The 17,335-nt window shown below is 35.9% G+C and overlaps 1 protein-coding gene across 1 annotated transcript; it reads left to right on the top strand.

Moving 5' to 3' along the window:
* The first annotated feature begins 465 nt into the window (after nt 1-465).
* LOC100372165 (uncharacterized) lies at nt 466-11,871 on the top strand. The gene is made up of 8 exons (XM_002734580.3): nt 466-562; nt 5,342-5,504; nt 6,230-6,492; nt 7,433-7,584; nt 9,303-9,480; nt 10,058-10,180; nt 10,982-11,227; nt 11,392-11,871. The coding sequence occupies exons 1-8, from the start codon at nt 490-492 to the stop codon at nt 11,760-11,762; spliced, it is 1,569 nt and encodes a 522-aa protein (XP_002734626.3). The 5' UTR covers nt 466-489; the 3' UTR covers nt 11,763-11,871.
* The last annotated feature ends 5,464 nt before the right edge of the window (nt 11,872-17,335 follow it).

Genomic DNA, 17,335 nt, shown 5'->3' with positions numbered 1-17,335 from the left:
AGTAATCTTCTATCACAATCGCGAAACTGCTAATAAAATGATGTTGTCGTCGTTATTTCCAAAAGGTGGATTTTCTGTACGTTGAACCTATTATTCCAAGTCTTTTCTTTATTGCCTGTCGTCGTTGTTACTTTACCCTTAACACATACGCGTACAAAGTTGTAAAATTATATTGCCCGAAAATTGTTCCTACCCAGTCACCTTGAATGAATCGTATTACAATAAAATGTAGGAATATAATTAGATTTTTTTTCTTGGCTGTCTCCATTATACTCTTATCCTGGTATGGTACGTTTTTACAGTCTCTCGTCTCATCTGATTGCTCACCGTGTTAGTCTTCCCACGCACGCAATTAGCCGACAAAGCTTTTTGAGTTATACGCATGCTCAGTAACTATTGGCGACGACGCCTAGTCCAGATTGCGTAATATATAGGTATATAGGTATATAGGCAAGTTGTCGGTAACCTCGTCTCTGAAAAGTCGGTGCAATGATGAACACCGTGTCACTGTTGTTTGGATTTTTGTTGGTCGTACTTTTACCACCGTACACGGAACAACAAGGTAAGACTACACCGCATTCGCATCGGATTCTCGGATTATTAGAACTTGAAGTTTAGTGTACACAAATATGTATTTTGGTTAAAATGCTTTGTGCAAACACACAGATCCGTCTTTCATACAAAGTTTGATCGTAAATGTCAGTTTAGTGTATAGCATTATAGACAACGGAGTTGTTAATTATATGAAATTGAAGAGCGGTGACTGTCACGTGACGTTCGACATGGGTCCCACGCGACGTTTAGAACGCATGTCAAATAAATTGTTTGTTTACTCAAAATTCTAACAAATCAATGTACGTAAACATAACGGTTAGATAGCAAAACTACAAATCTACGAAACAGTGTTCAAAGTTACCATGTTTACGCAATAGAATGAGTGTTATGCCATGCACCAGCGCTAATAGTATGTATTATGTTAAGGTAGAAAAGTCTACTCATGATTTCACAAACCCAGAATTTATTCATTTCCCAATAAATTGTGCATCCGGGCAATATAAGGATATTGACCAGCTTAATTTTCCCGAAAATGATGATTTTGTTTTAGTGAATAATGGCCATTTTGGCAGCATTATAGTGCTTTTACCATGGGTCCCGATGGCAGAGATATTATGCCATATCTCAAATTGTAGCATGGTGACGTAGGCTGAAAAAATTATATATTGTCATATATTATATATTTAAAAATTCTGGGTTTTAAAAAGTGTCAAAAAATGCAATTTTTTTAACACTGTATTCTATGGTACTAGTTCTAAAAATAGCATTTTTTGCAAAATAATAGGACAAGTTTCTCAAAATACGTCACTGTAAAACACGAAAAAATGTTATTTCATGTTGCCATGGGCCAATAGTTCCGTGTTTTTACATAATAAACAAGAAAACATTGTCATGCGATTTATGACCAATTTTCTCAAAAATTATGATTAGGCTTCTACCTTAAACTGTATACGTTATCAGCTCTTAAGTTACAAACGCATTGTAATAAGTTTGTTTCTGTTTCATCCTTTCGCTTTGATATTTGTTCGTTTTGGTATAATGTTTCATCTTTTTTTTTACCCATTCCTTGTAATCGGTTATGTAGTTGCGTATTTACATGATGCTTCGTCATTTTGTTTTATAAAACGCCAGCCTCGTTTTAAACGTTTTTTTTAATGCTTGAATGGCAGTTTTATATATTCCTAGTATCATATTTTGAAAGGTATTACAACAACATGTTATGTTTCATTTAAATCTGGCATTTACTGTCACTTTAAAACTTCACAAATTGCGTGAACAAGTTACAGATGACCTGGAATGACACCAAAAACGTAATCAACGTAACTTCCCGGTGTGAAAAGAAGCTTCAGATGTCGCGCGGAAGGCCGTGGTTCATGTAAGATTTGTTAGTGACTTCTGTTATTGATAATAGTGTTGCAACCTGTTTCAAATGTACAATAATAATCAAGCTACAAAACGCTTTGAATGAGTTCTTGGTGTTCACGTCACGGTAACGACTAAATTAAGTTTACTCACCGCATCTCCTTTAATGTGTCGCCACGCCTATCACATGATGCCGGCAAATCCGTTCTTTTGGTTTCTCGCATGGATGTAGTGTTTCGCACCAAATCTTATTTGAAAAACTTCACTACCCCGCCTTATTTTCAAGAACTCTGCGAATATACACGGCAACATTCGGAAGTTTTATTATTTTTCTCATCTCAGTTGATCGACAATTGTGTTATGGATGTGGCACAAGTAAACTTTCAATTTATTTACACGTTATTAAATCAGTCAATCGAATAACTCGTATTTTCATTTTTTTTTTGAATAAGAATTCATGTGCCCTGACAATGTGAAAACTTGTGTTCTTTGTTGCATCATTTACAATAATAGGTGATTTTCCGTACAATTGCGAGATCTCGCGAGATGCATGAAAGACGCGCGTCGAACGTCTGCCGCAAAAATCGAACGATTTGATTTTGAACTAGAATTTCTTTATTTCGTAGCTTACATTGACCGGCCGATCTTCGACAGAGGAATATTGCTTCCGAATAACCTTACTTAATCGAAATTGCCTATCATCAAATGTGGACAGCACATTATTAAGCATGGAAATGTCCCCCAAAATACTTTCGCGTTTGTCGAATCCCACGCGATGTTTGACGCCACTACGACGCTATGACCTTTGTTTGTCCTGTTGTTACGTTCGATTTCACGCATAACGCGTGATTTTCGCAGTGTACGGAAAATGGTCTATTGAGCTACTAGTATCTCAAACAATTGTTGGTCTAGCAACTTGAATGTGTTACCACACAAGTAACTGCTGTAAAATCATTTATTTTTGCTATTTTATAAAGGATGATTGAGGAAAATAAAATCCAGTGAAAATACTGTTTTCCTATATTTACATTCAACTGATGAACAAACACTGAAAATGAACTTCAAAAATGGCCAAACTGCAAGTGTCGTTTTTGCAACAAATAAAATAATTCCAGAAAACACAGTGTTGTACAGTATTATTAGATCACCTGGTTCTTTTCCCTAGTTCATAAATGCTTCCGTGTACTGAACGAATAATACTCACAGTATAACATACGATTGCGTCAGTGCAGAATGTGGAATTGATCACATGCACACGAGTAGTTACGCGAGATGAGAACACATCTATCCGTGTCCACGTACTGTACTCACCATCATAGGTCGGGCGAGGACGTCGCAATATGTTAAACTGTGAAAATAAATTAAGAATTTTCAGCAATTTAAAACAAATTTGTTATGAGACATGTCCTCAGTAAACATAGTAGTTCAAATCATACAGGTATCTAACATACTACTCCCAAAGCAAATGTAATGTATTCCTGGTGGGAAAATGCAGCAGAAAATAAAACGTACTTTCATATACTTTCTTTACATCTGTCGAATATGACGAATTAGTATAAAAAACCCTGTTTGATAAAACCAATGCTAGTCGGTTTCCAATCACTAAAATGACGCTTATATCTATATAATGAAATAATTCGTGTCTTGGCAAAACTTTGTATCGAGTGTATTATCTAGTGTAAGTATTTTTAGTATCTATTACTCTGCGCATGTCTTTATCAAGTGTTACACTGATTTGTATGATCCATGATCCATGTCTGTAATTATTTTGTTTTTCCACCCCTTTGGATTAGTGACGGTTTCCCCGAGGAATGGAAATAATAAATATAATTTAATAATGCTGTCTCATACTGCATGTTGATGAATACATTGGACACGAAAAAAAAAACGTGTCTTTTGTGACACGCAGTTGAGTATTCCTCCCATGAAACAATGACATTTCGTATTGCGCTGATTGTTTTAATACGTGCAAAAAACATTTCTTGCATATGTGTGCCAGTGTTATTAATTTTTCATCGAACGAATATTATACAGTGAGCTGCAAAACAATATTCATATTTTAGGATAAATTATAATTTAATGTGGTCTTTACAGCAAGCGCAAAAAGGATTCGTACAGTTGGCGAACTCCCTTGGAAAGTAACTATGAATATTGCAATATAGGGAGGGACTTTGTTATTGACGCTATCCAATGATCTAATGTTATAAAAACGATTTTCTAATTTTTGTGAAAATCTCACTTCCCTTGGCGCCACTTGTTTAATTAATTTTGTCTAGGTACGTAATATGGACATGTTAAGATCTGTTTTCATATTACAATATTGTTGTATCTAAACAAAGGCGTACAAATATTATTTGCAGTCGTATTGCCGTCTGGGGGAAGTCGATGCGGTTATACATTGATAAGGACCCCAGGGAAGTTACAAGATACCCGTACGGAAATTCGATTGCGTCCGCTATAAACATGTCATATCAAACAACAATATATTCATCCATATTGCATCTTTAATTGCACAAGGGCAGTAAACCAGTAATTTAAACAGAAAAACAATATGTGTTCTCCAAACAAAATGGCGACCGATTGGCAGCTACATCAATCATTGAAACGTATAGCTACATTTCTGGCTATTAATCAAATAAATAACATGCTCGTAGAATGTGTAAACACAATTCGGTCACAATGCAGACATGCGGGCAACTCTGAGTTGTTAAGCTCACAGTATAGTTTACATAATTATGTTACCATGGAAACCAAATGATTTTTGTTATCTGCGTCGCATATAGCGGCAGCAGTGAATATAACTAAATAACAAGCGTGAACGTAGCTAGCAACTCCTGAACACACAGTGGTGGAAATCTGATGATTTAAAAATTGAATAGTCAATGTTATTAAAATTATTGTAAATTATTCGCGTTCTTATGGCAACTTAAGATTTGTGACCATTTGAATTTGAGGGGGGGGGGGAGTGGCTTAGAACTTTTCAAAAAGCCTTGAAGTTTTGAAAAAGTAGATCCTGCACAGTGAGTATGCATATCTTATCTTACAGATTTACAAGTTATGAATTAATGAACTGAATAAAATATCCCGCCGTAATCGACCATGCGCCCCCTCCCTGGGTATAATTAGGCTTTTTTGTTTTAATTATCCCCTTATTGATGCGTTTGTTTTTTTAGTTATTTTTATAATTTTATTTACAGCCATGGTTGGACATAATCGCTGTATTCATGCCTTCTCTGATTAGTTGACTAATCTGTTTAGACCTTTTAGCGTTCGTTGTCAGAAAAGTAAAAAATAGAATTAAGAAGAAAGATTTGAAAATATAAAATAAAATAATAACAATTAAAAGAATAACAAAGAAAAAATACCCAATACAATTCGATTTTAATCACATGATCCATACATTATTGAGTATTATCTGTTTCAGAATGCGGCACTGGGCAAAGCATTTCGAAGCGTGTTGTTGGTGGAAGTGCAGTATCAGATGTACATAAATGGTCATGGAGTGGAATTCTACAATATAATGGTGCAGATCTATGCGGAGTTACCTTGGTAGCAGATAGATGGGCTGTTACCAGCGTGCTGTGCATGTAAGTACAATAATCTTACAATAAATAAATAAATAAATAAATAAATAAATAAATAAATAAATAAATAAATAAACAAACAAACAAATAAATAAATAAATAAATAAATAAATAAATAAATAAATAAATAAATAAATAAATAAATAAATAAATAAATAAATAAATAAATAAATAAATAAATATACAAAGGTAAAAGGGGGTTTATTCCAACAGCAATCCGATACCCGAATATTAATATCATCTTCCATTGAATCATATAGATTACCATTAGCATAAGAATGGTCAAATATGTGAATTGAACTAAACCATTCACAACTAGGCTAGACCAAACCAGACCAGACTAGACCAGACAGGGCAGAACAACAGGACATATCACATACAAGTCAACATAAAGACCAGAATATATCAGACTAAACCAGATAGAGCAAAAGAAGACACACCCCATACAAGACCACACACCAGACCAGACCAGACCAGACTAGACCAGACCACACTCGATATACTAGTATATTAAAATGTTGGATAAGAATAGACCATTAGATCAGTTTTGACTAAATTGGGCTAGACTAGACTAGATATACTGTGAGAGAGTTTACTGGACTAGGATAGGTGACTTGAAATAGAATAGAACACATTAGACTATATTAGATCTGTGCACAAATGCTCAATCACAGCTACTCTCATTATATAAACCCTTATACTATACACAAATTACTGTATGAATACAGGGTGAATTGGAAGGACACGAGCGCGTTCTCTGTTGTATTCGGCAAGGGGGACGACACAGTAATGAGATCTTTCACCGTGGATGAAATACGAATCCATCCTAACTACGATGCCACGACATATGCCTACGACGCATGTCTACTAAAATTGTCGGCGTCAACAAGTGGTGACTTCACGCCGGTATGTTTGGTGGAGGATGACGTTGATTACGACAGTTTCAAAGAATGTTGGCTCACGGGATATGGCAGTACGTCTCCAAATAGAGGTGAGACATGCGTAGTACTGATTTATAGGCACTGATCTAAAGCTATCAGTTTTTATAATTACGAATAATATACCAGCCAGTGACGCAAAACACCGTTCCTATAGCTTGCGCCCTCTAGTGACGGAGCGCTTTCGTGACGTCAAAATGACGTTATTGATTAAAGGCTATGTCGTTCAAATCGTCAACTGTGTTTAGTTGTGTAACCATCGAGAATATAGTGAAATCTCTCGAACACGTGACCTTCATTGATGGGTGACTAAAGATTAAAGTTATATCGACGTTCTTAACGGTTCTCATATCAACCGTTTACGTCATAGAGTGCCTCGTCACCAGAGGGCGCATTTATGAAAAGGGTCACGTGTATTCCATTTTGGCTCAAAAGTCCCTTGCATACAAACACCTAATTACACTGAGAACATAGAACACTTTCCCGAAGTTGTTGAAACCGAAATTGTCATCTAACTTTAAGACCACCGTATATTGGCTACTGAGTTGGATGACGTGAACATTTGTTAATTTGTAGAATGGCGGATGGCGGCCTTCATATAGTAAATATCGGTACTTATTTTATTATCACGTGCACGCCAGCAGACTATGATCTGCGTCACATGCTCATTATATCTACTGAAAACCTTTTAGCTCTAGTTCTCTAGAAAATCCTTGATTTAACTTAGACTTAGTGAATGGTATTAATACAAAACTAAAATTTTTCATTAAAAATTGTATCATACATACAATGATGAAGGATCCTGACAATGTTTATTTGGAATGCCTCGTAAATTACGTTATAGTGCCATCAAGATTTGGAAAAAATAATCAGCCATTTTCATAGAAACAATAAACGTGTATTTACGACTTTACTGTAATATGGATTATTTATACACGAATTCACATATAACTAACATAGTACTATGACCTGGTTAATTCTTATCCTATCAAGGTTACTATGGCAATCGACCTGAGCAGATTCACGAAATATTGTTATCGTTTGTTAGCAACAGCGAGTGCAGTAGCAGGTACGCACAGACGACTACGAGAATCACAGAACAGCACGTGTGTGTAGGAGGAGAACGAAGCAAAGGATATTGTTTTGTAAGTATTAATAGTGTAATTTTGTTTTTGCTTTTTTGATTTGTTGAAATTACGTGGTTTTTGTGTATAATGCGTTGTATTGTGTTTGTATGCTGTGTATTTGCACTTGAGATAGTGATGCGAGAACCAGCAATTATGTTTACACTTGTTTTTTAATGATGATGAACTTTAACCAACATACTATTTTTAATTTATCGCATGATCTATGTGTCATGAATTAGTTTTCGCGTATCTGTTGTCCGACTTATTTAGCTGGTTACCAGTGAATGGCTGCGTTATATCTGTCATCATTTAGGCTCATGCCAGGTCCTGGACGGAACTTGACTCAGTGATTTGGAACTAATTACGATATAACCGTCGCCAACCGGACTAATTTCTGACGTTTGATATTTGCAGTTATTAATATAGTGAACGATTAATCAAAAGATATGACGTATCCAGTACTTAGTGTGATTGGCAAGTTGAATGTGTGAAGGTTACGCCTTAAGTCTTTAAACTTCTTTGTAATTGGTTAAGTTTTGATACGTAATAAATGGTCTAAGTCCTTGGTCCCGAAGAGAGCTCCACGAGGCGAGAGAGTCTTGGTCAGTCCGGGGCAGAGACCCCGACGAGGCAGTTTGCCTTGAGGACTTCTCGATGTGGCTAAAGACTAGCTATTGAAACGTATTTCGTTGTGTGCGTCTATTGACTTTCCCGGTTCGGTACCACAAGCAGACGTGATATAGAGACATATAAATTCCCCCTGACATATGACTGAACTATTTAAATACAACAACCTATTTCAGTTATATTTTCATAATTATATTGATATCGCTGCAGACAAATTTCCCATTTATACCATCCTGAATGATAACAGTTTATGTATAGTTTAATCATTAAACCAAGGGATTTCAAGACCGTAGAATTCATGCACGTGTTACGAATATGCCTTTTTTGGTAGATGTAATGAGCTCGTTAAATAAGATCGCACTCTTATACAGATGACGTCATTGTCACTTTTCTGGTGTAATGACTATAAATAAGGTTAATTTTTTAACATGTTTATGTTCTTAAAGATATATGTTTTTATCTCTTTTCACCTGACACTGGCTGTTATCACACCCGCCCCCCCCCCCTCAGGATCCATAGGGGGCCGCATGCGCGTTCCCATATTCTCGGGAAAGAGGGTACTGTTTGAGATCTGTCTCGGGAACATTTTCCCGAGAAAATCGTAGAAAAGTGGGTGCATTTCAAAACACTTCTCGAGATATACAAAAAGGGGGATTTAAAAGGAGTTCTAGACTGAAAAGTTCCTAAATAGGGGTGAAATTCATCGGAAAAGCCTGTGAAAGGGGGGGTGGTAAATTTTCTTATTTTCCCTAGATAGGGGGGGGGGGTAAAAAAAAATGAGGGAACAAGCATAGACCCCCCTTAAATATAGGGAGTGGGGGGCCGGGTTATCACACTACTGATAAATGTTATCTGTATTGTATGAGAAGGTTAGGAAAATAAATATGTGTACGTCATATCCGTTTTGAGTTTCAAACATTTTCTTTATGAATTATGCTATTTTTCGGTTTTAGTTGTTTAACAATTGTGCATGAATTACAGCAGTTAAACGTAGTCGAGACGTAGTTGAACACAATGAGATTGAAATAATAGGAAACAAAAATGACGTTTTACAGACGGCCATCATGTGCTAACGTCGAAAGTAATAGTAAACTCTGTTCATTCAACAGGGGGACAGAGGTTCGCCACTCAGTTGTAAAACAGATGATAGCGGTCCATGGTTTCTCGCTGGCATTTTCAGCTTCGGATTCGGCTGCGGTTCTGGGTATCCCGATATTCTTACAAAAACATCTTCTGTTTATAGTGGGTTTCTCGAAAACGTTATTAATGGCGAGGATCCGGAATCAAGTATGTAAACATGTTCAGAATATCATCAAAAAACGTTTTGATTTTGATGAAACATATGTTTAGTCTCATTAACATTTAAATCTGGTATCCTGACAACAGATAGTTAATACCACATACACATATCGTTAATCCTCCTGTCTGTTATTTATTACACAGTACAACATTCACGTTATAACATCATTTGTGCTTGACTTTTACAATGCGGCTTTATGTTATGTTGTTGTTCAAAAATTAAAGTATGGTCACCAAACTACTTTTCAAGAAAATGGACCAAATTGCGATTTGACCGGGATATGAATACTATGTTAAAGATATTCATAAACATTGTGCTTTGTGACATGTGTTGATGATGGGTACTTATAATTGTCATAAATGTTTCGGAAATTCTGACGAATACTATTAATGTTTTATTCAACGAGTATTTCTATGAAAATAATTCTAAAATACCAATACTATAATTATAAGCTGTTATACCTCCTTCCCAATTGCGAAACTTTTTAAAAACCTGTGTTAGACATCTAATTTATTAAAATATGTGCCAAGTACGCATGGTGGTTAGAAGCTATCCTTATTTCAGGAACTCTGGATTGCTATGATATGGAGGAATTCGCCTGCCAAAGTACACAGTGTATCTCTTCTGAATTTCGATGTAGTTCTACTATACCGTACTGTACTGATGGAGCCGACACCAAGTTCTGTGGTGAGTTGAATGTCTCTACCTTATCATGTTCAAAAGATCCCATGCATATGGTACATTATATAACACATTCGTACATCTATAATTAGAAGCAACCAAACGTAAATAAACGATTCTACGCAACGCACTATTTTGTCTTTAGAAGCACCGACTTAAAATTAATCCAACCTAGGAAGATACGAGTACACATTTGAGAATATGTGCCTTTCGCTTGTACAATCCGTGAATATTCGTATTTTGCGAGTGAATATTGAAGCACGTGTCACACCTATGAATAAAGTTGTGTTTGATTAAATAAAAGACTTGTTTAATCAAAGACAATAGAAAGAGATCTTTCTATTGCCGTTGGTTTAATTGTCAGTTTGGATCTTTATAGTCGAAATGCATGGGCGTGGGAATTATCCTGTTAGATGCGTATTTACTCATTATACACTAATACGATCCACCAGCAATGATTGGATGGCCGTAGAAAACGGTGAAACTTTAGCCAGCCAAAAGACAAACTTTTGTTTTCTCACATTAATGCAACGAGGGTTTATCCGTCAAATATAAGCAACCGAAAAATCAACGAATTTCAGGATTATACTGGTGTTTACCACTTTCTGGCAAAAAACACTTAAGTGATATGATCTTAAATCGATTGGTTAATGTATTGACAAACGTGTGAATTTAAACACAAACACACTTATTCTTATGCATAACAGCTCAAATTATGTATTTTACATTGAGTGAATTCCACCATACTAAGTTTCGGTTCATAGTTCATAAGTACCCTTACACCCCTTACCCTTACCACATTTACAGGTGACTCTGTAGAGCTGTTCAATCCTATCTATGGCAGCTCGTTTGATGATGTACCACGTGACATTTATTCACCAATCACGCTGGACAAATGTGCTGAAACGTGCCTGACATCTGAAGGCTTTATCTGTCACCACTTTGACTACAACCATGACACATCTACATGCAGACTGAGAGCTGAGAACTTTCTCGACGTCACACTCTCTGCGACCACAAGGACCGACTTTCTCAGTTTGAAAAATTGTGGTGGTATGTATATTCTGCTTAGGTATTTATTTATTTACCTTTGGATTTCAGCGACAGATAAAATATGATGGAACGGATTGTTTACACTTTGTTTTAGATCTTGTTATTGTTCTGAATAACGATGTGACGATTTCATCCTAAATGCCTATGTACTACTTCGTTGTCAGGTTGTAACCAAGTGATCGAAGGATGTCGAGATGGCATGGGATTGGGACTGTTTTCTAGTCCCAGATACTTTCTGTCTAACACACGGAGAAAACGGTGTTCTTTTACTTTGAAAACCCCTGCCGGATCTAATATGGAGATTGAATTCAAACACATGTTTGATGACACAGATCAACCACAGTGTAAGTTCAACTGCAAATCACAGCTTTCAATCCGTCACCCGGGAAGCACCTCCAATCTGTTGGAATTCTGTCTGAATGGAACAAACATCCTCCCGACTACATTTGTAGTTCCCGCGAACGAGGTCGAAGTTGAATGGTTTACACAACGCCCTCAGATGTCGGGATTCATTGGGACGTTCAAAGCGATTTAAGAACGGCCATTTGCAATCTGATTTACATGAGACACGTTGTCTATTTATTTAATTATACATTTAAATTTTAACAAACGAGTGTTCAATAAACTATTAACATACATATTAATTTCTCAGCCGATTACGCTCATCGATATTACACTGCGGATTGGAACGCCGTATAAAAGATAGAAGGTGATCATGCTCATAAGCATACACGTGGCGAGAGTATGTCGATATTTTCATTTCCTTATTCACGTTTAAAAAAAAAATACATCGACACTTTAATCGATGTTTTACCGTCCATAATTTAGATTATGTAATTGTAGAATAGACACCATCACCATGCATATCCATATATATATATATATATATATATATATATATATATATATATATATATATATATATATATATATATATATATCAGACTATCCACAAAGGGGTGTCATGTTTATTGACAAAGTCTACTCATAATGATTACCAAATTTGACCATAAATCACACGACAGTATTCATTGGTGCAATTATGTACAATCATGGAGCTGTAGTAACATGCAACATCATTCTTTTGTGTGTTACAGTACTGTATTTAGACAAAATTTGGCCAAATATTATTCAATTTTTTTTATTTTGAGAACATATCCATGAAACTAAATGTATTGTTCATCTATTTTTAAAACCCAGATTTTAAAATTATTCAGGATAACAAAAAGTATCTCGTCACTGACGACATATAATTTTTTACATTATGTCACCACTCAACAATTTGACATATCAGTCGGAACCCTTGTTACAAGCATTATAACTGACAAAAGTACCCTCTTTTTCTAAAATCTAATCACGAGTTTCTTGAAATGAAAACTGGTAACCCCAAACTTTTGAAATGTACAATTCATCTTTATATATATTTATTCGTATTTATACTTTAAAAATGACCATTGTTCATTCATTACTACTAAGCGTGTGCATACTCAAATGTATACCCAATATAAATGCCGCCACTTGAAAACAACTTAAAAACGATGTCGACCACTGGTTCATAAAACAGATGGTATTGCTATGAATATCATACAGATAAACAGTCATATATTTATAGAAATCCAGATATATAAACTTTATTAATATATTAGTATGTAAATCGCATTGTATGGTGATGTACCGCTGATAAATGAATCATGGAGTTTGGCAAGATTTAACCGTAATTCTCATCTACAAGTTCCCCAATGACTGTCAAATCAAAGGTGTATTAAAGTCTTAATCCAAAATATTAGCAACAATACGGCCTTTCATGGCAGACAATGGTGCACATAATATTAACACCTCTGATAACGGTTTTATACGTAGAAAACGATGAACAGGTCATTCAAATTACGTTTTCCATGGCGCACTAGTGAAATTCCGTGGTGATTTGCGGAGTTGCGCTTTAACATATACGGTAGTCATGACATAACTAGGTGTACTTATATGCATATATGCACTCATGGTATAGCTAATCACTGAAATGGGTTAATTCCTATATATTTAAGATATTTGTCAGTCGAAGTCATTTCCTATTTGTCTTTCAAGGTCGTATTTGTTGTAATTGTTTTTATCATTGTATTCATGCAATCATATTGTGCAACCAGGCGACCAACGCATTTCATGATAGCATACAGTAACATGGTAAGCCAGAAATGAGAAGTGCTTATATATTCACTAAAGATTTGAAGAAACACGTTTACAGTGATGTTTTTTTTTTCAATTTCGCTTTGTTGTGATACTGTTAATGATTGTACATGCGTTGCTTGGGTAACTAATGCATTATTGCGATCTCTCTAGGTGTTCAAAAGTCTGTTGCTGTTATATCGAATAAAATAATATTTCTATGATTTAACTTGATACTAAATTTAAATGTTTATTCATTTCATCATTAGTTTCACCATGATAATCGGACGATATTATGTTATAAGATCAGACGATTCAAGTTGTCCTAAGTATGGAATTCACTACTGTGTTAGGATAAACTTGGTGTCTTATATTATGTAATTAAAAATATCATATCATACTTTAAGGGGACATATGTAAGAACAGTCATTATTCACTCTGCTGAACCAACTGGATTTAGCCCTAATATAGTGAACTTAAAACTCGACATAGATTTTATTAATATTATTACTATTATTCAAACCACGTATATAATGTTTCTATGACATCCACACACACAAAAAAACATCCTGTGATCAGTGGCAATTCTTGAAGACTATCAATACAATATTAGTTACAAATTCGTCTAATGAGTACTAGGTTACAAATGCAACAATACTGTCAATCTTAACAAAACAATCACCGAGGTTCGTTATGCTTAGCGTGTGATGACCAGCAGAAACGTTTTCATCAATATGCACTTTTGATCTTTTCACTGATAACTTATTGTCTAACTTAAAACTTAAAAGACAAGGGGAAGCTTGTGATAAGAATACCGCAAATGAAAAATTTGAACGTCTATAGGACTGAATATCAAACTGGAATTCAATTGAAGCATTTGCTTTCTTGCAAACCCAGAATCCCTTAACATCTCTTCGCTGAATGCCTGACATGTGTACTTCTCCATACTTCCAGTCTTTTATGCTTGACGGTTTTAGATCGTGATCTGCACTGTTGCTGAGTATGGGTGTATAAGAAGATTTCAATGTGGACCAACACTGCGAATGTAAAATTGTTACAGATTCAAACAATGGTGGAGTATGTAATAATTTGGAGGAAACGTTTCTTCGCTCACTCGGCGTGCGTCGATTTGAAATTGTTAGATTTTGTAATGCATCAACGAGAAGGTACCGAACAAAGACGGCCACCATGTCGTGTGCCTTTGTGGATGGATGTTTTCGAGTGTCACTATGAACCCATAAGTCACTAGCATTGTTCATTTTTATAAGAGGACACACGGCTTGTGTCTCACTGATGGATGGAATGTCATAGTATTCACTTAATGGAACACTGCCACTTTGTTCATTTGTCCGACAGTATTGTGCATTAATCATGTCGCCTTTGATAAAATTAATGTAAATTAGCTGTGGGGTATTCGGAAGTGACATCACATATCGCGTCAGATCTTCCTGTCCATTTGGACTTTCACCATTGTCATTGACTGCAAACTCCCAGAAGAAAATATCAACATTGTTTGTATCAATAAATCTATTTAAACATAGAAGACACATCTTGCTATTCAGTGCCCCTACTGCCCCATTTCTGACATTGACTTTGATCCTCAACAGCCTTTGCAATGATTTTGCAATGTCGTATACATAAACGTCTTTCCATTTATCCAACCCACCGCCAGCAGAGATAGATCCTCCAAGTACACCAAGTGTTAATGCTCTGCCTGTGAGTAAGACGTCTTGAAAAATATCAACCATTCTTTCTGTTGACGTTTTGTGAGCCAGTCCCATATAAAGCATTTCATCTGTTATTCCAAGTTCTTTTCTCTTGACTTCCAACATCGAATGTTCCGCGGAAAGAACCAATTCCAGCTGCGTGAGTTGTTCTTCAATTGTTGTGTGCACACCCTTGGCTCCATTATCGTCAAATTCTTTGGGAGGTACCCATACTGTGTGTTTCAATTCAACACTGACTTGCAATTGAATAGCAACATATAACATTGCAGACGTGCATGTTACTAAGAATATAACAATCTTGAAACAGTCAGACATCATGGCTGAAATAAATAATGACGTTGTTTAGCCCACAATCAAGTAATTGATAAAAGATTACTATATTAAAGGGCGGTGGCCGGCGCACCGCGTTCTGTCGGATATGGGACTCATAGCGACGTGCAAACACGTGTAATATACATTGTTTGTTTACTTGAAATTTGAACACGTCCTTTAAAATCTGTTTATTGCATTGTCTTACGGATTCAACCGGAGTACTACAACTAATCTGGCTTTAATCTGGAGCATAAATTTCTACATCCAGTTTCAATATCCCGATTTCATAGTTCAACACCTCATTAGTCAATATTATAAATACATCTTGAAAATCCATATTTTACTTTAATTTTGGACTTAATAATAACATCCAATGCGGAGGTATAGCAAAACATGCATGAAACAATACATTTTCTTATTCATGTGTATGGCAAATAGGCATTTGGCAAGGACTCACCTGGAGGAAAACAAATGTAACTATCGGTGACATTGCCCTGGATCGCTTCAAATGAATGAATGTATTGTTGGACTATATGGTAAGATCAACTATATACATTAGGCATGTGATCTCACGGCAGCTGGTGCAATTGGAGTGAATTTAAACACTTTTAAAATAAAAAAATAATTAATCGTGCAACATGAGTGTATAATCTCATTGGAATTATGTACACACACCTTCGCAGTATGTTGGTATTATATTTTCATATACCATCAGTAAAAAGTCAAACGTTCTTGTGTGCATGGTATTTGATCCGTAAGCACATGTGATTCAAAGCATTTCCCTGTAGAAAGTGTGACTTTCTTGCCTATATGTATTGAACTGGTGTTAATACAAAGAGTAACATACAACGCCACTCACCTGTTGACAACCACAGTGCAACTGTGCACCTTGTTACGATTTAATTAACCAATAGGTTTAGTCGCTCCAGTTGTTTTGGTAGACGTGTGGTATTATATTACCATATTGCGTGTGTTTAATAGCCATCATACTATAGAACTGAATATACAATAAACATATTAGACAGGGACAAAAATCAACAATCACGGCAACATTAAAGGGTGGTAGTCGTCACGCCGCGTCCAGTTCCTGTATGGGACTCATAACGAAGTATACAACGCGTGTAAAATACATTGTTTATTGACATGAAATTCGAACACGCGCTGTGCGACGACCACCGCCCTTTAAAGCGGGAGGGTCGTCACCTGCACACGCGCGGGAATTGAGTCCCAGGCGACGATAACAACACACGCTAAAACGCAAAGGCTCATGGGTAGACGCTTGTTGTAAACAATGACACGCTATGGCCATCTGACGCATGCACATGTGACGACTCCCCCGCTTTAATTAACACTCTTAAGTTCTTTGGAGCCGATATGAACTTTTAAACGTAGTTAACAAGAGTAAATTACGTGTTTTTAGCGTTCAAATTATTAATTGAAATAAGGTCTCATATACGTAAATTCACAACAACAAACGTTCAAAGTAAGCAAACAGAGTACCAAGCAGAAATATTCTGCTGACATCCCGAATTATACTCTACTATCTTCTTTGCATATACGTTTCTAGTATTTTAAGAAATAAAATTTGAATTGCAAAGCCCGATTTGTGGCGTCAATTGGCGTTTGATATATAAAGCAAGAATCTTCCACCAGGGGAAATTAATACATCAAAATGAACTAATGATGAATAAAAACACATCACAAAATGTTTTGGAATTGTTGGCGCTTCAGCACGTGTAAAATAAACTAATTTGCAATTTCCGTTTTGACCATTCACGTTGACTAAGCTGATGTTTGGAGAAGAAAACACGTTCATATGGACATAAGCTAAATGTTAAAGTTTTGTCATTTGAATATATCATTTGCAGGGAATTTTGTGGAGTTTCAAATGTACTTGCCATGCAGTGGT

The sequence above is a fragment of the Saccoglossus kowalevskii genome, chromosome 8, assembly GCF_978046115.1.
Source record: "Saccoglossus kowalevskii chromosome 8, keSacKowa6.1, whole genome shotgun sequence".
Taxonomy (NCBI): Eukaryota; Metazoa; Hemichordata; class Enteropneusta; family Harrimaniidae; genus Saccoglossus; species Saccoglossus kowalevskii.
The sequence above is the reverse complement of the archived record's forward strand: the minus strand, read 5'-3'. Positions and strand labels throughout refer to the sequence as shown.

Bases quoted from the DNA above. Each gene is read 5' to 3' on its own strand.
- LOC100372165 (XM_002734580.3), top strand. From the start codon at position 490: ATGATGAACACCGTGTCACTGTTGTTTGGATTTTTGTTGGTCGTACTT. The intron at 7,585-9,302 runs GTAAGTATTAAT...TTCATTCAACAG, and splicing joins GAAGCAAAGGATATTGTTTT to GGGGACAGAGGTTCGCCACT. The intron at 9,481-10,057 runs GTATGTAAACAT...TCCTTATTTCAG, and splicing joins TGGCGAGGATCCGGAATCAA to GAACTCTGGATTGCTATGAT.